General features: G+C 31.2%; 2 protein-coding genes across 3 annotated transcripts in view; one reads left to right on the top strand and one right to left on the bottom strand.

Moving 5' to 3' along the window:
- The window catches only part of LOC139524851 (uncharacterized), a 33,860-nt gene extending 21,829 nt beyond the window's left edge, over nt 1-12,031 (top strand). The window contains exons 13-16 of the mRNA XM_071319960.1: nt 7,191-7,273; nt 7,700-10,131; nt 10,523-11,283; nt 11,333-12,031. Coding sequence (XP_071176061.1) covers nt 7,191-7,273; nt 7,700-9,211 — 1,595 coding nt within the window. The 3' untranslated portion in view covers nt 9,212-10,131; nt 10,523-11,283; nt 11,333-12,031. The remainder of the gene's footprint in view (nt 1-7,190; nt 7,274-7,699; nt 10,132-10,522; nt 11,284-11,332) is intronic.
- Nucleotides 12,032-14,605: 2,574 nt separating this feature from the next.
- LOC139524850 (RNA cytosine-C(5)-methyltransferase NSUN2-like) overlaps nt 14,606-22,450 on the bottom strand; it is a 36,231-nt gene continuing 28,386 nt past the window's right edge. The window contains exons 14-21 of one of the 2 annotated variants that reach the window (XR_011664872.1): nt 21,413-21,691; nt 21,022-21,114; nt 20,061-20,196; nt 19,292-19,372; nt 18,449-18,967; nt 16,275-16,471; nt 15,968-16,095; nt 14,606-15,061 (exon numbers count right to left, since the gene is read on the bottom strand). Coding sequence is in view for 1 of the 2 variants with exons in the window: in XM_071319959.1 (XP_071176060.1) it covers nt 14,892-15,061; nt 15,968-16,095; nt 16,275-16,314; nt 18,829-18,967; nt 19,292-19,372; nt 20,061-20,196; nt 21,022-21,114; nt 21,413-21,691 (1,066 nt within the window). In the remaining variant the exon portion in view is untranslated. The remainder of the gene's footprint in view (nt 15,062-15,967; nt 16,096-16,274; nt 16,472-18,448; nt 18,968-19,291; nt 19,373-20,060; nt 20,197-21,021; nt 21,115-21,412; nt 21,692-22,450) is intronic. The other variant, XM_071319959.1, reaches the window with a different exon arrangement.

The raw sequence follows: 22,450 nt of genomic DNA, 5'->3' as shown, positions 1-22,450 counted from the left end.
AAAGTAAAAAGCAAGAGTTAGAAATGATAAGACAAGAAAAATTGAGGGTTAGAATTATACGTTCTAGAGTTAAGTGGGTCGAGGAAGGAGAAAAACCATCAAAATATTTTTGTGGGCTTGAATCAAGAAATTTTACAAACAAACTTATCCCAAGAGTAGAGTTAGAAGATGGGAAAGTTGTTGTTAACCAGTTTGATATCTTGAAGGAGGTTAAAACATTTTATGAAAATTTATACAAGAAAAGGGAGGTTAATTATTGTTAAGCCAGTGATTTGGAAAGGGATCTAAAAGATTGTAATTTTAATAAATTATCTGTAGAGGAACGTCTAGAAGGGGAGATAACTATTGATGAAGCAAGTTGTGTTTTACAAAAGATGAAAAATGATAAATCACCTGGATCTGATGGTTTTTCAACTGAATTTTTTAAGTTTTTCTGGAGAGATTTAAAGTCATTTGTTGTAAAAGCATTAAACTTTGGATATATTATTGGGGAATTATCAGTTACTCAAAAACAAGGGATTATAACATGTCTGCCAACAGATAATAAACCAAGACATTTTCTTAAAAATTGGCGACCTATATCATTATTAAATACTGTTTACAAAATTGGTTCAGGAGTTATAGCTAGTAGATTTAAAAAAGTGTTATGTAAACTGATTGATCTTGATCAGACTGGTTTTATTAGTGGGTGTTATATTGGGGATAATATTAGATGACATTTTACAATTTACTGAAGAAAATGACATACCTGGTTTATTACTTTTGATTGACTTTGAAAAAGCTTTTGATACTATTGTTTGGGATTTTCTTTATAGTGTTTTAGAATTTTTTAATTTTGGAGAATACATTATAAACTGGGTTAAAGTGTTCTACAAAAATATTTCATCTGCTGTTAATCAAGGAGGTAACCTTTCAGATTTTTTTAAGGTAGGACATGGTTGCCGTCAAGGTGATCCTTTATCACCTTATCTATTTATACTGTGTGCAGAAATTTTAGCAATCAGAATTCGGGGAAATAAAAAAATATGTGGAATAAATGTGACGAGAGTAGAACATAAGTTATCACAGTTTGCCGATGATACATCATTAATTCTAGACGGAAGTGAACAGTCTCTTAATGAAGCATTAATTGAATTAGATTGGTATGCTAAACTTTCTGGGCTTAATATCAATTTCACAAAAACACAAGTAGTTTGGATTGGGAACAAAAAATATAGTAATGATGTCTTATGTCCTGAAAGAAAGTTATCCTGGGGTACAACAGATTTTACTGGGAATTCATTTTGATGTAGATTTAGATAAAATTGTTGATATAAATTATGAACAGAGACTTCTGGTCATAAAGAAATTAATTAAATCTTGGTCTAGGAGAAATCTTACTGTTATTGGTAAAATAACTGTGGTAAAAACTTTAATTCTACCTGTCTTAAATCATTTAATTATCTCATTACCAAATCCTAGGGATGCGATTATAAAAAAGATTAATGAAATTTGCTACGCCTTTATTTGGGATTCACCTGTGCACAGGATAAAGAAAGAAATATTACAAAAAAATTATTGTGAGGGAGGTTTAAAAATGATTAATCTTAACCTATTTATCATAGCTTTAAAGTCAACATGGGTTAGAAAACTTTTTCGTTCAGAATGTAAATGGAAAAATGTATTTTTGTCAACAGTAAATATAGATAGACTATTCAAAGGTGGAAAGGGATATTTATCCCAAATTAAAAATAATGTAAAAAACAAATTTTGGAAGGATGTTATTGATGCATGGGATATGATTATTACTAAAGAAGAAACCCATACATGGGATTATTTTTTGTCAAGTTCATTGTGGTTCAATAGATGTATAAAAATTGGTAATAAACCAGCTTTTTATGTAGAATGGTTTAACAAAGGTATTTGTTCCATAAATGACATTATGTCTGAAAATGAAAAATTTCTCTCCATTGCCCAGTTAAAGGAAAATTTTGATATTGAAGAAAATGCTATGAAATATAACAGCATTATTTCTGCTGTTAAAAAAGCAGCAAAAAACTATGCTGTTGATGATTATAAGTTATTGACTCCATTTATTCCATCCTTTTTGAAAATTCTGTTGAGAAGCTCAAGGGGAACAAAAGATATGTATTCAATACTTATCAAGAATAATATTATATCAAATGGGCAAAGAAAATGGGATGAAATTATAAATTGTGAAAAAGGGGAATGGAAAGAAATTTTTAGACTACCTTTTGTAGTTACAAATAATACCAAATTGCAATGGTTACAATATAGAATCAATCAGCGTATTTTAGGAACAAACAAATTATTGTATAAAATAAAAATAATTAATAACCCAAATTGTACATTTTGTCAAAAAGAAGATGAAACAATTGAACACTTGTTTTGGAATTGTGAGATTGTACAAATATTTTTAAATGAAACTAAACATTGGTTTCTTTCAAATGGTATAAGTATTCCATTTAATATTCAAAATTGTATTTTTGGAGATATCTCAAAAGCATGTAGTAGAAATGTGACAAACCTGATTTTTCTGCATATCAGACATTATATTTTTAGTTGTAAATATTTTAAGAGAAGACTTACATTATTTGGAGTGCAAAAGAAAATACAGGATCTTTTATAATGGCCTTTTGCTCTGCTTTTTATGCATTTTTTTTTTAATATATCTGCCATTAAATGCTAGTGCTTATATTTATTTATTTATTGTTTTTATGCTTTTAGTCTGTTATATTTTATGATCCCAAGTGAATTGCTGATTCCCCCGTTTCAATGCACATAGAGGCACTTGCCACATGAACTTTGACTCTGGAGGCTCACATATCAAATAGAGTTGCTTTCATTATATTGCATGTTTTTTTAGTTTTATTTGGTAGTATTTGCATGATGCTGCATGTTTTTTATGTGATAGTCGGTTAAAGAGCTCACCAGAGCTCATGTTTTCTCTGTTATTATGTATATATATGCCGACTCTAAATAAAATTTACTTACTTACTAACTGTATTGAGAAACACATTGCTGTAAGAAACAAGAAACTGGAAATTTTCGATGAAATGTGGAATACTTTCACTATATTATTTGACAGTTAAATAAATAAATGTACAAACATATAGAAGCAAACCTTTATGTTTAAATTTGACAGAAATAGGATAGGATGTTTTAAATCAAAATTCATCTAGGCAAAACTTTTTTTTTATTTTTTATATTTTTTTCTCTCAAATTATCAGTTCTCTCCAATATCTGGTCTTAGATAATGCAGAATTCACTATGATTTTGTGTATTTTTTCTTTCTTTTTCTACTTCAAAGATATTTTATATATATATATCTGTATGTTTTGTTATTTAAAGTATAGTAAATTTTAAACTATTTAGATTGTTAAGGAACATTCAAATTGTTATTTCTGTTATGGAATATATTTTTATTTTATTATGTCATTATAATGTTTAAATTACTAACAAATACTAATATCTGCATGTATATGTTATTTACTAATGTTAACGAGGCCGGGATAAGGTACCGGTATTCGATGTATTCAACTAACAAATGTACAGATTTCAATAAAATATGAAACCTTTAAAAAAAAATTAAAAAAAAAAAATATATATATAATTTATATTCATGTATGGGACAAAAGAACTAATCAAATGAAATATAGGGAGAGTCCTTAGGGCCCCCCTACCCCCTCCTGTTTGATAACTTGGAAACAGATGAGATCCCCACCCCTCAACCATATATATTCATGTATTGGACAATATAACAAATCAAATGAAATATAGAGGAAGTCACTGGGGTCACCCCACCCCCTCCTGTGTGAAAACTTGATAATGGTCGAAATCCCTACCCTTAACCATATATATTCATGTATGGAACAATATAAAAAATCAAATTAAATTAAGGGGTAGTCCCTAGGGTCACACACTGATCACTCTCTTGTGTGTGTTTAGAGAACTTGTAAAAGATTGAGATACCAACACCTAAACCATATTCATTCCTGTTTGTCATTTCAAAAAGATTGAATGACATACAAGGTCAATCTCATTGTCGTCACACATGCATATCATATATCAGACCTAACCAATGTGTACTAGACTTTGCCCAATGTCAGGTGACCATGGGAATAAATAATTATGGGAGCTTTGTTTTATAATTACCTGTCATTTTATTCCAAACTTAGACATCATGGACTTGGGGTGAAGGTGGGGGTCATTTACATTTACTATGGGCAGGTCAGTCAGAAGTCACCTTTGATCCCTGTAGTACGGTAGTTAACATTTGTCTGATTTGTGTCTCATAACTTTTGTACTGTAGAACACAAAATCAGTTTTCTTTCAAGGGAAGCAAGTCCATTCATACTTTTACAAGCTCATACTAAAGTCAACTTGAACTACTAACAGTCAACTAATACCAACGTTAACTATCAACTAAAAGAACTCTGCAATCATTGCGAACTTGTACCACTGCAGACTCATGACCATGAAAAAAATATACTTGATATATGCGTTGCTTTTGAAAACTTTGATAAAATATGAATTATTTGCCTTAATGATTAATTCATTAAATGAATATAAATGTACAATATATGAATGCTTAGACGTTACGCATGGTATTCGGTCTATGTTTCATTTGACCATTTCTTGATGCATAAGTATGACAAAAACAAATCAAATCTACGCATTATTGAATAGTAACTTTTCTTGATTTTTCATTTGAATAGAAATTAAATAAAACCTGATTTTAATAAATTAAATGTTACGTCTCATTATATGATTAAACAATGATTTTGTGTTCATAATTTGCCGTATTTGCCGTGTAAGACATAACAACAAACGCCAACCCTCCAAATATAAACGAAGAAAAAATACTATCTACTGAATGGATTTCGATAAAATTTGTACAGATGGGATATGATATGATCATATTTATCATGTTAAATGGTCACAATAAATATCCTGTCAGTTCGCAATCTAGCAGCCATTTTCGAAATTCCATATAGCTGTAAGATTTGAAAATTCGAGTACACAAAAATGAAAGCTAACACTTTAATATTATAATATTTTTATATAAATAATAGGAAAGGTTCGCCACCTCTACATAAAAATGTGATTTTATTGAATTTTACAAAAATATTTTTATTTTCAACATAGCTTCTCCCATTTTTTTTTTTTCAGTATTTTCCGTGTCTCCCGTAAATGTTACCATAGAGCCATTGTTCAAGATTTTTTAGTACGATGATAATTTAGGGTATTTTAGATTTGTGACAGGCAAATGAACTAGGCAAACAAATGTTATTACTGAAATGTGATTTTTTTTAAAGATTTGGTTAAGCCTTTAAGGTTAAGGACACGCCAAATTTTTCATCAATTTCCAATAAGTTGTCCGTGTCTCCCGTAAATGTTACCACGTCCATATTGAACGATTTTTGCACGGAACGTGAATGTAACGTTATAGTATATAATTGTATTTCCCATTTACTGAAAATGTAGCATGTTGTGTCTTTAGCATTTGACACGTTCTGTGTAATGATATTATTTTGGGAGATATTTTTTTTGAATAATTATTTAAATCAACAAGAAAATTTGACTTCCATCAAAATTTTTAAGCCATATTTCTAATCGTTAAAGCGTCGGATAAATAAAAGTATCATGCAAAAGATTAGGTGTTTTTAATGCAAAAGAATTGCATTTTAAACAAAGTGACACAGAAATTTACAACTGTAGGTCACCGTACGGCCTTCAACAATGAGCAAAGCCCATACCGCATATACAGCTCTAAAAGCATGATTCAATCATGATTTTCTTGATATGATCCAGTGATTTTCATGTGTTAATTTACATGTAAATTTATCAAAATATTACTCTAAATTTTCAGATGAATATATATGTAGCACAAGCTTTAAACATGCCGAAGCTTTCATTTTTGGATTCTAGTAACATGGATGCGTCTGCTAGTATGATTGTATATGTTGTATACACTAAAAGTCATTTCCACGCATCCGACAAACAGATGCATTTGAAATTACTCATTATATTTCAAGGACTGTAGATGACTTTTTAATTTTAAATAAAATCAACAATTCTAAACTGCCGTTTTCATTTTAAAATCTGAGGATGAAACTAGAATTATAGATAAAGCAAACAGAGGATAAATAGTAGCTGTTGCTGCGATTGACCTGAACAAGGATTATTTTTCATTATAATCTTCTTGAAAGACACTTATTTGATGTTGAAAATACGAATAAAAAGACCCTGAAATTATTTGCGAACTGTAGTTAGAAAACTAGTTGAAGGTGGGTTAATAACATTTATACTCTTGAAGCACAAAAAGCTTTGGTACTGGCTGTTTCCAATCGATATAAATGCCTAGTCCTAGATAATTGTGATGAATCATAGGGGATGTATAAATGTATTTTGCAACAATTGACATGCTTGGGCAGTGACAAATATTTGAAATATACACTTTCATTTTGTTAAGAATATGATGTCAAAAATATATACTAGTAATTAGTCATGTTAATATGTTTTTTTTTTTTTAAATAAATAGTTAAACTTCAAAATGCAAGCCGTTTTATAAAAAGCTGCAAAGCTTTGACGTTTGGTACAGAAGTAGGATGAAAAAATTGAAAAACGACGTCAACTAACGTTACCATTACTAAACCAAACACCGTGCGTAACGTCTTAATGTTTGTTCTTTTAAATCTTTAAAAAAAAATTGAAGCAACATTGCCACAGTTTTCATAATTATGTTTGTCTTGGTTTTTGGTTAACTGCCTTCAGCGCTTACAGTGCTTTGATTAAAAGTGGGGTTCACACCCAGGATTAGTGGGGGTTCCAACTGTATGTCCCCTTTCAAATGCATTGATTGTCTAAAAAAAGGGCAGGTTCCAAACCCACGGAACCAACCTGGATCCACCACTGTTCTCCTAATTGTGTTACAAATGCATGTGAATGAAATGACCAGGATTATATTAATGAGAATTACACACAGACAATCTTTATTACTTGTCAAGCAATGTTTTGTACGCCAGCAGCATCATTCATCTGAATTTTTTTTATACCATTAATTCATCTCCATATAAAATTCTCAGTTAAAAGTAAACCTGGTTACTTAATGAAAAATGGAGGTATGTAGACAAGACTAATCAATGGGCGTCCTTAAATTATTAATTGAAACCTTTATTGTTCGACAGGGAGAAGAGGCCATGATTATTTCCAGAGACCAGCAGATGCCCCACCAACCTACGATGAAGCGTTAATTACAGGAATACCAGTTGTAAGTTTTACCTTATAAAACAGAATTTTTGCATGGGCTATAAATAAAAAAATACAGAGATTTGGTAGGATTGCCAATGAAACAACTATCCACCAAATCTCAAATGAATTGGATAAAAGCAATTATAGACTACTGTGTGCCCTTTTACAATGAGAAAACCCATACGGTATACTTCGCTTTAAAGGCCCGAATATGAAACACTTCTAGTATCAAATATCCTTCTCGATAAGATGTCTAGTTGTTTATTCTAATGAATTAAAGGAGATGTTGGTAGTGTTCAATAGACTTAACCCAACAGTAAAATAAAATGGTTAAGAGGATAATGACGGAACTTAAAAAAAGATACATTCATTTGTCTGTATATTTATGAAAGAAAGATGTATAAAATCCGAATAATGTTTTTTTTTATGTTTTTTTCAAATACAGCCAGATGATGAAGAATATCCTCCAAAACCTCCCCCGTACAGTGAATCTGCAGATTCACCGATGATGGAAGATTCAAGTGATCCCGCACCACCATATTATTCCACCGAGAATGTTAACCAGTCTTTTTTAGACGACAATGGCAGTCCGATCATTGAGAGACAGAGAACGTCTCCTTCAAACAGTGCTATCTCTGAACAAGATGCTGTCTCGATATCAACACAGACAAGACACGCAAATGTCCACAGAAATTACCATAAACATTCTAATGGACAGCCAAAACTTCACATGTTAGACACTGGTCGACTGCCAGATTTACACAGTATACAAGCAACTATTGGAACACAGTCTATGTGTAACATATCTAATATTGGACAGAATAGTAACTTAACAAAGGCAAGATCTGAACAAATTTTGTCACCAAGAGATCTTGGAGTTGTCAATCAGGCTTATCAGATTGATGATCAAGATCAACAATCACGATTATACAAAGGTCAAGCTGTATCTAACCTTGAACTTCCAACTGGAAGACATCATCAAGATAAGAACAGGAAAAAAGCCGACAATAATGCCAAAAGATACGAATCTCAAAAGGGAACCAGAAACCTATATCAGGATAGACCACAAAATCACAATGGTGCCAGAGGACAGACTGGACAAATAAGATCTGGTCAGAATAGATCAACAGAGGATCATCAAAGGTCAAGTGACCATCCAAATTTTGCTGCTGGTCAGCAATCAGCTCCAGAGAGGTCACATACCAGAAATCAATATTCCCCCAACACCAAACAAAGTTCAAGGGAAAGATTGAAATCAAATGAAGGGGGTAATGTCAATGGTGGTTCTGACAATAATCAACCCAGTGCAAGAGATCGACTGAAACCTAAAGATCCAGTCTTAAGCAAAAAATATTATGATGAATTACAAAGAAGAGAACAGAATAAGAATAAACAATCTATGACCTACCAACAAAGAGAGCAACCACTGCATGCTGCAAGGAAAATCTCACAAGACAAAACTGGTGCAAGAAATAACTCGCACAACAAAACTGGTGCAAGAAATAACTCACAAGACAAAACTAGTGCAAGTAATAACTTGTGTGACAAAATTTCTTCAAATGGTCACTTACCAAATAGAAATACTGATAGAATATTAAACAATCAAGAATCTAGAAGGAGGGAAATCAAAAGCAAGAATAAGGATGTAAACTTAACTGGAAGAAATGGAATGAGGCAAGACATAGATGAAAATAAAGATAGTCATGAAGTTGCGAGATCGAAACATCAACTTGGTGGATCTAACGTTAGTTTACACTTGTGTGCTGGTAACAGAAGTGAGATACATAGATCCTCTGTCAGTTTAAATGAGAACATGTTAGGTAATAATCATGTGGAATCTAATGGTGCAAACATGGTCAATGCTGGACATAATGGACAGAGCATGGTCAGTGCTGGACACAATGTACAGAGCTCCTGTATGAGTTTAGATGACATAGGAGAAGATGTTCTTGTATAAGGTGTTTGTTAAGTTTGACTTTGTTGTTCGTCTTTTTTTTTTTAATTTGTCATTTTTTTATCGCCTCGCAGTGGCCTTTGAGAGAATATGCTATCGCTTGTCTTTTATTATTTGTATAAACCTCATCAGAAATATTTTTTCTCATCAACTCTTGAGTAAAATTTGCGATGCAAGTTTTACTTGAATTCCTAAAAAGCCACCTATTAAGTTTTTTTACAGAAAATTTGGTTGACCAAATTTTTAAAATTAATTTATCATCTAAGGTTGTATATTAATTCAATCTAACTTTTCAAGTACTTAACAGAAAATAAGAATATTTTTTTTGCTGACAATTTTTGTACATTCTTATATATAGAGAAAGATTTTTTATTTAGTAAAGTGCCATTATAATGCATAATCATAAAAACTTTTTTAAACAATTTTTTCACAAACATATAAACTTAAGTTGGGGACCTTATTATATGGGTTTTAGACATATTCTAAGGCTTTCAATTTATAATAAAAAATGAATCTTTAACTTGAAATATATGTTGATTGTTGGTAGCCATAGTAATGCAAAAAGATTGAATCATTGAATTTAGTTGAACAATTATATTTAGATGTCTTTTACAATATAGCTATCATAGAAGTGCTCTAATAATGATAAAATCCCATGGCATTTTATTTGTGAAAAATGTATAGTTAAATTGTAAAATCAATTATGGCCTTTTATGTAAAAGAATTTTTTTAGTTTGTGTAAGTATATTACAAATTTTTCATTTACACATTATTTTTCTGTCTTTATTTAGTTCGTTGTGATATGATATCAAATTTTGAATGTGATGACAGGCCATTACACATATCAAGGTACAGTAAATTCAGAACTGTTTGCAAGTTTATTTTTTAATGCAATTAACGCGACTTTCAAGTAATAAGAACTTGCTTTCTGATAACTAAAAAATAGACCTTTATAATAAGAACTTGCTTTCTAATAAACATAGACCTTTATAATAAGAACTTGCTTTCTGATAAACATTGACCTTATAATAAGAACTTGCTTTCTAATAAACATAGACCTTTATAATAAGAACTTGCTTTCTGATAAACATAAACCTTTATAATAAGAACTTTCTGATAACTTAAACATAGACCTTAATGCAATTTTGTTTCTAAATTACTACAATTAAACAGTGGCGGATCAAGAAATTGTCATAAGTGGGGGCCCCACTTCCTGCCTAAGAGGGGCCAGCTCCAGTGATTCCCTTATATAATCAACCAAAAGTTTTCCACAAAAGGGGGGTCCAGGTCCCCTGGATACCCCCTATAAATCAGCCTCTGTTAAACTCTTCATAATTAATTTCTCATTTTTGTCCATTCTTGAATCATTGCAATAATAAATGCACTTGTAATAATTTCTGAATTTAAAGTAGCTCAGCTGTTCGCATATTTTTTGTTGTAAATTAAATATAAAACTGCCCAAAATGAATGTTATTGTCAGTCTTTAGTTAAACAACTGGTTTCTCACTCACATATTTATAATATCTGAGGTTTTTTTTATCAGAGTAATGATTATACCACATCCTGGTACTTTGAATCATGTAACAATTATTTTTCCTTCCCAGAACATTTGCATAGATCAGGAAAAAAGGGGTCCTATGAAAAGTTAGTTTAACTTACAGTATGACAGAATTTAACATTATATTTATAGATTAAAGTTGTTAGTCGGGTATAAGGATATTATATGAGACAGAACTACATTGATTTGAATTAAAAGTTCTTTGATATAATGACAATTTGAGTTTCATATCTAATTTCTGGTACATCTTGGCTCAGACTGGAATTAAAATACCTCTACCTCTACAGGTTTATACTACTTAATAACATTCCGACTAGTCAAATTATATCAGCTTTTTAAAACTAGGTTAGATAACTATTACACATGTCATGCTTTCACTTAAGAAGTTATTTCGTCAAAGGTCTTTTTTATCTACTTTCATATTTCCATGATAAAATGCTGAATAGTAGAAAAATTTTGTAGTTACATTTTTAGGTTTTAGTTAAGAATAAAATCGAGAATGAAAATAATGGGATATGTCACTCAGAGAGACAACAACCCAACCAAAGAGAAGAAAACAGCTGAAGGCCACCAATGGGGTCCATTGGTACCACTACCTAAAAATACCTTAAAGAATGTAAATATAGTTAAACAAAGAATATAATTTGTTTATTTTAATTCTGTGATTTTGAATATATAATTATTATAGTTGTGCAATGAATATAAATTTATATCTGTGATTTTGAATGTATGATTTTAATTTTAAGCATGAATAAGCATTCATTTCAATTCTAGATCTCAAAAGATGACCATAACGTGTACAGTTATCTACCTTTGATTCATTGGTAGAGACTTTTACTCTGGTCAATTCCATGGCTAATTTGTTTTATTTACATTGTATGTAATATAAAATTTTTAAGATTTAACAGTTACTTCAGTACCTCCTCAAAAAAAATCTTGATATATGATCAGATTTTCTTCTATGGAAAGTTTGTTATTTTGTATTTATTTGTAAAAATTTTTGTTTTGTTTGTTTTGCTTTTGGGGGGAGGAAAGGAGAGAGAGGGGACATGTAAGAAGGGAATTAATGTAAATACCAGTTACTGTACAAGCTTCTTAAATTTTACATAATTATATTATTATATTTAATACTAATTGAAACATATCAGAATTGATAACTTAAGGTATTATCAGAAAGTTTTTATAATGTTATTGTATACTTTTATTTTGTATTTTGTTACCCGCGGCATTCCATTTACATATATACAGAATAAAAATTCAGCATATGTTCTTTTTTATTTTTAGCCATTTATTTTGTGTCCCTTTGGAATATAATTTATTTGGAAAATTGCATTGTACACACTCTCACACTTTGTTTTTCTAAAGGATAACTGTTGATGGCATATCTTTTGGTACACATATGAAAAGACACTTGTTTTTTGTCATAGAAGGGTTCCTGATATGTGCCACTGTCAACTCCATAATTTTACACTTTGGTCCAAAACAATATGATATTAGACCTTTAAGGTTTACTTTTACATATAGTAACTTGAATAGAGAGTTGTCTCGTTGGCACTCGTACCACATTTTCTTGTATCTAAATAATCCTCATAAATACTTAATCTGGAAAACATAATCTAACCACTGGTCCAGAAAATACATCAAAGACATGACAACATGGTTTTTACCATAAACATCTCAATTCCACTACTCTTTTTAGCCTAGTGGAAATAAGATATAAAGGTATCTGCAAATTGTTAGAAGTCTAATAGTGAGAGGCTGACAAAATTGACATTAGTATCTTAATTTATTTTAAGATTACAATGTATATGCTATTCACAAATTAGACAAATATCTTGGGTTAAATATAGAAGTGAATAGCTCTTTCAATTTGGTTGTGTCTGTTAAGTGGATTGATAACTAAGAGGAAAGTCTGATTCAGTATACCTTTTTAATGGTTTTTTATGTCAGTACAGACCATAACATATGTATATAGATATAAGAAGATGTGGTATGAGTGCCAAGGAGACAACTCTCGATCCAAGTCACAATTTGTAAAAGTAAACAATTATAGGTCAAAGTACTGGTTTTAACACAAGAGTTTTGGCTCACACAGAACAGCAAGCTATAAAGGACCCCAAAAATGACATGTATAAGACAATTCAAAAGGGATAACCAACGATCTAATCTATATAAAAAATTTGTGAGGGTTCCGCGGAACCCAGTGTCTCGCCTACTTTTGTTGTTAATCGCACACTAAACAAATATGATGAAAAAATCAATAAAAGTATTCCTCTCGATACTATCTTTTGATTGTCAGAAGCTTCTGTCCAAGTTTAGTAAAAATCCAGGATAGTTTGAGAATCTTATAAATGTTTTAAAAACTTTAACTGCAGACTATGTAATATTAACTGGAAGAAAAACTAAGTCCATTTATAAGTAAAATACGGGAAAATGGATTTTTTTTCTTCAAAATTTACTTTTGGATACTATCTTATGATAAGAAACATGCTTCTGTCCAAGTTTGTTACAAATCCAGGATAGTTTAGGAAAGTTATCAACATTTTTTAAACTTTAACCACAAAGTGAATGTAATGTTTCCTGGCAGAAAAACTAAGTCCATTTATAAGTAAAATACAGAAAAATTGGTATTTTATTTTTACAAAATTTACTTCTGGATACTATCTTATAATTATAAACAAGCTTCTGTACAAGTTTGGTAGAAATTCAGTATAGTTTAAGAAAGTTATTAAAATTTTAAAAACTTTAACCACAGAGTGAATGTAATGTTTCCAGGCAGAAAAACTAAGTTCATTTATAAGTAAAATACTGAAAAAATGGAATTTTATTTTTACAAAATTTACTTTTGAATACTATCTTATGAACATAAACAAGCTTCTGTCCAAGTTTGGTAGAAATCCAGGATAGTTCAAGAAAGTTATTAAAACTTCAAAAACTTTAACCACAGACTGCATATTTGTGGACGCCGCCAACGGAATGTAGGATTGCTATGTCTCGCTTTTTCGACTAAAGTCGAAGGCTCTACAAAAATGAGAAACGAGAAACCCTTATGAACCACATCAACAAACGACAATAGTATAACCTTTTTCAGGTGTCATTTTCAAATAGTTGAAGTCTCAGAGAAGATCTGTGAAAAGAGTATACTAAATGTACTAACATGAAAATTAAGTCATCCTTTATAGGCATCTATTCCTTCAGAAGTCACCCAATGTTTTTTGTTTTGCTTGACGGAGTCAAAAAGCGAGACATAGGTCTGCTGTTACCAGCAGAAGCATTAACAATGTATTAGTTTGTGATTAGATCTACTTTAAGGTGAACCACTAGTGGTAAGTCAAAGATATTTGGTATGTAGTTGTATAAGTATTGGTACATCTCATTAGCATGGAGATTATTTGGCCCCGCCTCCTCAGTCATGGTCTATTGACTTTGAATTGTTTGCTTAGTTTTCATGTACTAGTTTGTGATTAGGTCAGTTTATGGGGAACCACTAGTGGTAAGGTAATGATATTTGGTATGCAGTTGTTTAAGCATTGGCACATCTCATTACCATGGAAATTATATGACCCCTGCCCGCTCAGTTATAGTTTATTGACTTAGAAATTTTGCTTAGTTTGCATGTATAAGTTTGTGTTTAAAGTGAACTACTTATGATAAGTCAATGGTATTTGGTATGCAGTTGTATAAGAATTGGCACATCTCATTTCCATAGAGATTGTTTAGCCATTTACCTTCATTCATGGTTCATTAACTTTGAAAATGTGCAAAACTTACATGTTAAAGTGTTGCTTTTTCAATTTTAACATTTGCATTATAGAAATTACAAATATGCGAGACATATCTCTGTGATAACAGTTTATGTAAATCTTTTATTATATCTCAATAATTTTTATCAGACCATTAAATTACATCCCATAAAACTCCAATAATTAAAGACTGGTACAATTTGCTCTTTAAGATGACACTTCAGTAACAGCCAGCCAAAATTATATCATAGCTAGCACATATATTGCTGTGGGAAAGATAACAATTTTTAAATGTTAAATATTGTTTTAAAAAACTCAAACATGACTTTCTTGTTTTTCACAGTTTTATTTTCCCTTTTATAAGTTAATATTCTGTAACAAATCAAGTTCCTTCATTGGTATCCATTTTTTCAGCACCAGAAGATTTTTCACTGTCTGCACTTTTCACAGTTTCTGTTTTGTTTGTATTTTCCTCCGTTTCTACTGCACTGTCCTGACTAGTATCACCTGTTTCTGAGTTCGTTGCATTCTCTTTCTTTGCCAACACTTTCACTGCAAATTTGAATAAAGACCAAAAATAATATAGTTACCAGACTAAAACAACAATCTCCATCAATCTTATTTGATTACTTAACATACAAATTCAGGTATCACAGATAAAACTTCCTTCATTGTATGTTAATTTGCGTTTTTTGATTGAGTTAAGCCTTCCAATTGATATTTTATAGTTTGTCTTTCTATGTTGAGATGTTATACTATTGTTTCAGAAAAGGGAGAAGGTTTGGTACCATTAAAACGTCTAATACCGCTGCAAATGTTTGCACCTTTCCTAAGTCAGGAATCTGATGTACCGTAGTTGTCGTCTGTTTATGTAGTTCATATGTGTTTCTTGTTTCTCGTTTTTATATAGATTAGCCTGTTGGTTTTCCCGTTTGAATGGTTTTACATTAGTAATTTTTGGAGCCCTCCGTTGTTCGGTGTGAGCCACGGCTCCGTGTTGTAGGCCATACCTTGACCTATAATGATTTACTTTTATAAATTGTTACTTGGATGGAGAGTTGTCTCATTGGCACTCATACCACATCTTCCTATATCTAAATAAGTGACCATCCATTGCAATGAAAAACACAACACCAAAGACATTAACCTCATGCACATCACTATGAAAAAGTTGTGATCAGTTGGTATTTATCATGTGGTAAGTTTTCCTTTACAATGAATGTACCATGTTGTTTGCTCCTTGACCAAATCTTTTTAAATACTGGATGAAATCATTCGAATGGCATATACATACTTTCAATATGGTCCTATGTCTTCTTATTTGCAATGTTTAATAGAATACTACATGTATCAACTTTGTTACAAAGGGATAATTAGAAGATGTTATTTGCGTTATAAAACGGTGGAAAAAAAACCCATTCTAACCACTATTTCATTTATGGTAATATTACAACTTACAGATTTCTTCTAGCTCCACCCCAAACAGTCTAAGATAATGGGCTCTGAGATTTTTTGACAGAAATGTTCTAAGAGATGACTTCCCTCTCCATCCACACACAGTTATATTACATGATGGCTTTGTCTCTCTGTAAACAATGTATAAATATAAATTTATTTTAACAATGTTCAAATTAAAGATGTTCTCAAGCCTATCCTAAATAATTTTTTTCATTATATCTAAATGAAAAATAAAATTGCTCCACTAGTAATAAACATGTAATTTCTCAGATATATTTTAAATGGCATAATCATTTATTAATCTTACCCTGCCTCTGGCTTGTAATGCATCAAGATACAACCAATAGCTGAAAGTAAAGAAGGGAATTATGATTTATATCCAGTTTCTCAATTATTGTCTTAGAAGTGTTAGTATTTATAAGTCTTGCAGGGCTAATGCTTTAAAAAGTTATTGTTTATAACTCTTCATAAAGATTTGTACAATTGCATGAGGCAAACCAGATGCTCCGCAGGGCGTAGCTTTATACGACCGCAGAGGTTGAACCCTGAACGGTTGGGGCAAGTATGGACACAACATTCAAGCTGGATTCAGCTCTAAATTTGGATTGTGATTAAATAGTTGACACAGCATAGGTTTCTGACACAGAATGAATGTGTTCTAATGAACTTAAAATTTTTGTTTTCTCTTAGAGCAATTCACTATGCTGTTGAATATTAATCCTCTCAAAAAAATGTTTGAAGAAATTTTCTTTTTTATTTATGAAATTTCAAATGAGAAAAATTGAACCCAATTTTTTTAATCACATCCCCCTTTCCCTTATTCCAAAACTAATCTCAATTAAAATTTCTAATGGAGTTTGCAACAATAACTACTCATTTAAATACATCATAAAATATTAAGATGTAAAAAAACTGCTTGTTATCACTGAATGGTAAAGATTATTTTAATTTATCAGTTGGTAGTAAAAAGTGAATATACATTGTATATTGTATATAACAAAGATTTAAGTTGATTCTGGACAAAGAAAGATAACTCCAATTAAAAAAAAATCTTGCTTTTGCATAATATTTTGCAATTAGATATTTCTTGCTTACTATTCTGGACAAAGAAAGATAACTCTAATTAAAAAAAAAATTGCTATTTCACAATATTGTGCAATTAGATATTTCTTGCCATTGCGCAATACTGTGCAATTGAAAAGACTTGCTATTGCACAATACTTAATATAATAATTTTAGATCCTGATTTGGACCAACTTGAAAACTGGGCCCATAATAAAAAATCTAAGTACATTTTTGGATTCAGCATATCAAAGAACCCCAAGATTTCAATTTTTGTTAAAATCAGACTAAGTTTAATTTTGGACCCTTTGGACTTTAGTGTAGACCAATTTGAAAACAGGACCAAAAATGAAGAATCTACATACACAGTTAGATTTGGTATATCAAAGAACCCCATTTATTCAATTTTTGATGAAATCAAACAAAGTTTAATTTTGGACCCCGATTTGGACCAACTTGAAAACTGGGCCAATAATCAAGAATCTAAGTACATTTTTAGATTCAGCATATCAAAGAACCTAACTGATTCATTTTTTGTCAAAATCAAACTAAGTTTAATTTTGGACCCTTTGGACCTTAATGTAGACCAATTTGAAAACGGGACCAAAAGTTAAGAATCTACATACACAGTCATGACAGTTAGATTCGGCATATCAAAGAACCCTAATTATTCAATTTTGATGAAATCAAACAAAGTTTAATTTTGGACCCTTTGGGCCCCTTATTCTGTTGGGACCAAAACTCCCAAAATCAATACCAACCTTCCTTTTATGGTCATAAACCTTGTGTTTAAATTTCATAGATTTCTATTTACTTATACTAACGTTATGGTTGGTAAACCAAGAAAAATGCTTATTTGGGTCCCTTTTTGGCCCCTAATTCCTAAACTGTTGGGACCTAAACTCCCAAAATCAATACCAACCTTCCTTTTGTAGTCATTAACATTGTGTTTAAATTTCATTGATTTCTATTTACTTAAACTAAAGTTATTGTGCGAAAACCAATAATAATGCTTATTTGGGCCCTTTTTTGGCCCCTAATGTCTAAACTGTTGAAACCAAAACTCCCAAAATCAATCCCAACCGTTCTTTTGTGGTCATAAACCTTGTGTCAAAATTTCATAGATTTCTATTAACTTAAACTAAAGTTATAGTGCGAAAACCAAGAAAATGCTTATTTGGGCCCTTTTTGGCCCCTAATTCCTAAAATGTTGGGACCAAAACTCCCAAAATCAATACCAACCTTCCTTTTGTGGTCATAAACCTTGTGTTAAAATTTCATAGATTTCCATTCACTTTTACTAAAGTTAGAGTGCGAAAACTAAAAGTATTCGGACAACGACGACGACGCAGACGACGACGCCAACGTGATAGCAATATACGAAGAAAAATTTTTCAAATTTTGCGGTCGTATAAAAACAAAAGAGTATTCTTGAATAGTACCCAGAGCAATTTAAAACTTTATCTTGTTATGAGTTATTTCCCTTTGACAAACTGGTTGTCATAAAATAAATTATCTTTATTTGATTATCTGCCACACAGGATCTTTTGATGTCATACAATTACCAGACACTGTGACATCAGGCATTTCTCATGCCACATTATAGTTCCCTGGACTGGATTGACAAGAATATTTGAGGAATATTTTTGTGCTGTTTGATGTCATTTGGCAACCGTGCAAGACTCGTGGGTAGTAGAGGTCATAAAATACCCTCATAATCATCATCATCATTATTATAAGCCAATCAAATTTTTATCAAGCCAGCAGCAACTTTTCACCATCAGAAGAGTAACACTTACAAAACAGTTTCAGATCTTCTCTTGCTTTAGTTGACATTTTATCAAAGAAAGGATTATCATAAGTCATAAATGTGACCATATCTTCTCTAGACAGCTGTACACATCTGGTAATACATTCTGCTCCTAAAACTGTAAGTCCCTGTAATGAAAAAACATAAACACATTGAAATTGCATACACTTGTCAATCTTCTACTGATAGAAACAATCACAGTTTTCATTCAAGATAATGCCAAAGTGAATGTGCTAATCAGAAAAGTTGATTTCTTATTTCAATGGGTGAAGGTTATTTCTGAAGTTGCATTTGATTAATTTCTTAAAAATGACAAACTATTGAAAGATGTCCACCCAGGTGTTTGTTTAGAGTTTGACTGTGACATGAATCTAAATGTACCCTTGCGTTATTATTATTTACTAATGAATGTTGCCCCTACCATGATTTATGCAAGAAGTTTTTATAATTACCTCTTGTGATATTCTATATTCACAATCAGGAACCAATGGGGATGGACTTCTGCCAAATATTCTGAGACCTAGGTTGATAAACTGAAAACAAAAATCAGACATACAGACCTTTAAAATATATGAATCTCAAAGATGTCATTTAAAATAACATAATCAAATGGTTAAAGCCTTAAAACATGTCTTTTTGTAACGAAAAAAAAATCCCTTCAAAATCTTCTGCCATACAAATAGCTGCACAACATTTTTAACCCTCTGAAATATTATCTAAAGATGTTTTCATATTCAAATGATGCTGAAATAAAATATCTAAAGATGCTTTCCAAATAAAAAAGCAAACAAGAATGTGTCCTCAGTACACGAATGCCCCACTCGCACTATCATTTTCTATGTTCAGTGGACCGTGAAATTGGGGTAAAATCTCTAATTTGGCATTAAAATTAGAAAGATCATATCATAGGGAACATGTGTACCAAGTTTGAAGTCGATTGGACTTCAACTTCATCAAAAACTACCTCGACCAAAAACTTTAACCTGAAGAGGGACAGACGGACGAACGGACGAACGAACGAACGAACGAACGAACGGACGCACAGACCAGAAAACATAATGCCCCTCTACTATCGTAGGTGGGGCATAAAAATGGTAATCCACAGTTTTTTTGATTAACTTTAAGTAAATTAATTACAGATCAGTTCTAACATATAAAACAGGCAAAGATATCAGGTTCTTAATTTTACAGAAAAAGACTTCATATGATATTGATACATACCCTTATTCTGTCAGAATTCCTGCGTACAATATTACGTAATTGGTTGGACACAAAATATATTGTCCGTTTATGTCCTGTTTCTGCTCTGTACATAACCTGTTCTATTGGGAAATCAGGACGTATACCATAAAACTTCCTGTAAAATAGAATTAGATTAAGTGAATGGAAGTTGCCGAGTGAATGAGTTTTACTAAAACCATGGTAGATTGGGAAAGTATTTTTTAATTACAGGACATCTGCCAAGGAAAAAAATCATTGTCAGGTCAGCAATAAGTTAAACGTGAAAACCAACAACCTGAAATTTCAACGTTTTCAATTAAGGATGTTCCAGCTATTTATGTTTGTGCTGGGGTTTGTAAGGATGGGTTTCTTTCAGTAAATGTACGACCCAATCAACATGAACACACGCTTCTTCATAGATAATGTCCTATAATTGTCTATATGTTTGAAGTCATTGTTATACTTTATATATATATTGCCATGCAATTAATGAGAAATTTCATCAGTCATTTCAAATAATCTACCTATTTGATATATGTAGGACCTTTCTGTGAAAATAGAACCATATCCCAAATTTCAACAATTTTATCATGTTGAAAAAAAACTGTTAAGGAGATGAGTTGCAGCTATTTCTGTTGTATATGGTTGCGATTTAATTTAATGTACATTTAAACATTATAAAATCAGCTCATGCAAATTAATGTATATTTAGTAATAAATACTGATTCTCAGTTTTAATAAATATTGATAATATTTCATGGAGAAGCCATAATTCATTCTGCTAAAATGCATTTAACAATCTCTGCCTATCTTTAAGTGTAAGTAACACAATCAGGTGATTTTGTTAAAATTGTAGTATTTGATAATACATTACAATCTGTGAGAGCCTGATGTTTTGACAAAAAAAAAATAATGTAACATTTTTTTATTCTACAGAAGTTGCATACTAAACATTACTTACTGAATAGGATCCCAAAACAGATCATTGGCTTCTAAAAACAAGAATGGATCTTCTTTGTAACCATGCATCTTTTTGTGTTTCGTAGGAGTTGGGCTGAAACAATGAATTGGAACAATGAAGAAATATTGTCTTTCATAATAAACAACAGAGTTATCTCCCTTCAAACAAAATTTAGGTTTACAATATCAAATTCTTTTTTTTGTATGGATTTTTTTTGTTTTTATCTGAAAATCATTTGGAATAACATTGAAATCTGATATAAGAATATACAATGCCTAATAGGAGTGTCCAATTTCATTACACACTCCATTTTAATTTTTTAAATACATAAATGTTTACATTTTTAGTTTTCTAAGTTTTTTGAATGTTCAAAGACTTATTGTTATCTCACTCTGTTAGTTCATCCCCTGGTCGTTTACCATTGCTTTTCACGTCTGTAGTTTCTTTTGTATTGTCTTTATTAGCTTCTTCCTTTACCACAGTTTCTACTGGTAATGAAGCTTCTTTACTCTGGTCCCCTGCTTCCTTTTTTGGTTCAAGGTCAATTTTTTCCTCCTTTTTGATCTCTTGGACTGGTGGTACTGGCCTCATCCATGGTAATGTTGCAGTTTTTTGTATGGCCACTATAAAAAATCCACCAGTATTTTGATGATGTGGTAAAACTCTGATGCTATAAATATATATAAGTTTTCTTATTTTTTGTGTTGTTAGTTTCCTGTCTCAATATGACTAAAACATCTATAATACTAAAATAACGAGGTCCAATTTGTCAGCCGTCATCACCTAAAAACAACGTATCAAAGAATACAACTTTATATATAACTAATATAGTACAAAGGTGTAGATTAAAAATTACACAACTCCAGGCCCTTTTGTTTTCCACATAATTAATATTGCCAATAATTAAGAAGTTCCGGGTCGAATCCGATACCGATACCAATAGTATATTCACCTGTTACCTATTACCTTATATGTACGTTCCGCATCTGACAGGCGCACCACCAAACGGTGTATTTAGGAATTTATGCTATATACACGGGTCATAATCACAGGGTTGACACTACTAAATTCAATCATTGTCAAATTGTTACCTATTGTAGTATTTTAATCAGCAAGACTTTCTAAGATAACAATACAAATACTAAAAATCTGGACTAAAAATAAGGCGTATAGGTACAGTTTTCAATTTGTTAGCGGGCATGACGTAAAACAGCGAATCAATGAAATAACTTTATTTATAACTAATATAGGACAATGCTGTTGATTAAAATTACTCCATTCCAGGACCTTCTGTTTTCCAAATAATTAATATTACCAATAATTGATAAGTTCCAGTTTGACGGGTTCAAACAGAAAGATTTGAAAGCAGAGAATACTGTGTATCTTATAATTGGCACGACTTTATCAGATGAAAATACTAATACTAAAA

Source organism: Mytilus edulis, chromosome 5 (genome assembly GCF_963676685.1).
Source record: "Mytilus edulis chromosome 5, xbMytEdul2.2, whole genome shotgun sequence".
In the NCBI taxonomy this organism is placed as follows: Eukaryota; Metazoa; Mollusca; class Bivalvia; order Mytilida; family Mytilidae; genus Mytilus; species Mytilus edulis.
The sequence above is the reverse complement of the archived record's forward strand: the minus strand, read 5'-3'. Positions and strand labels throughout refer to the sequence as shown.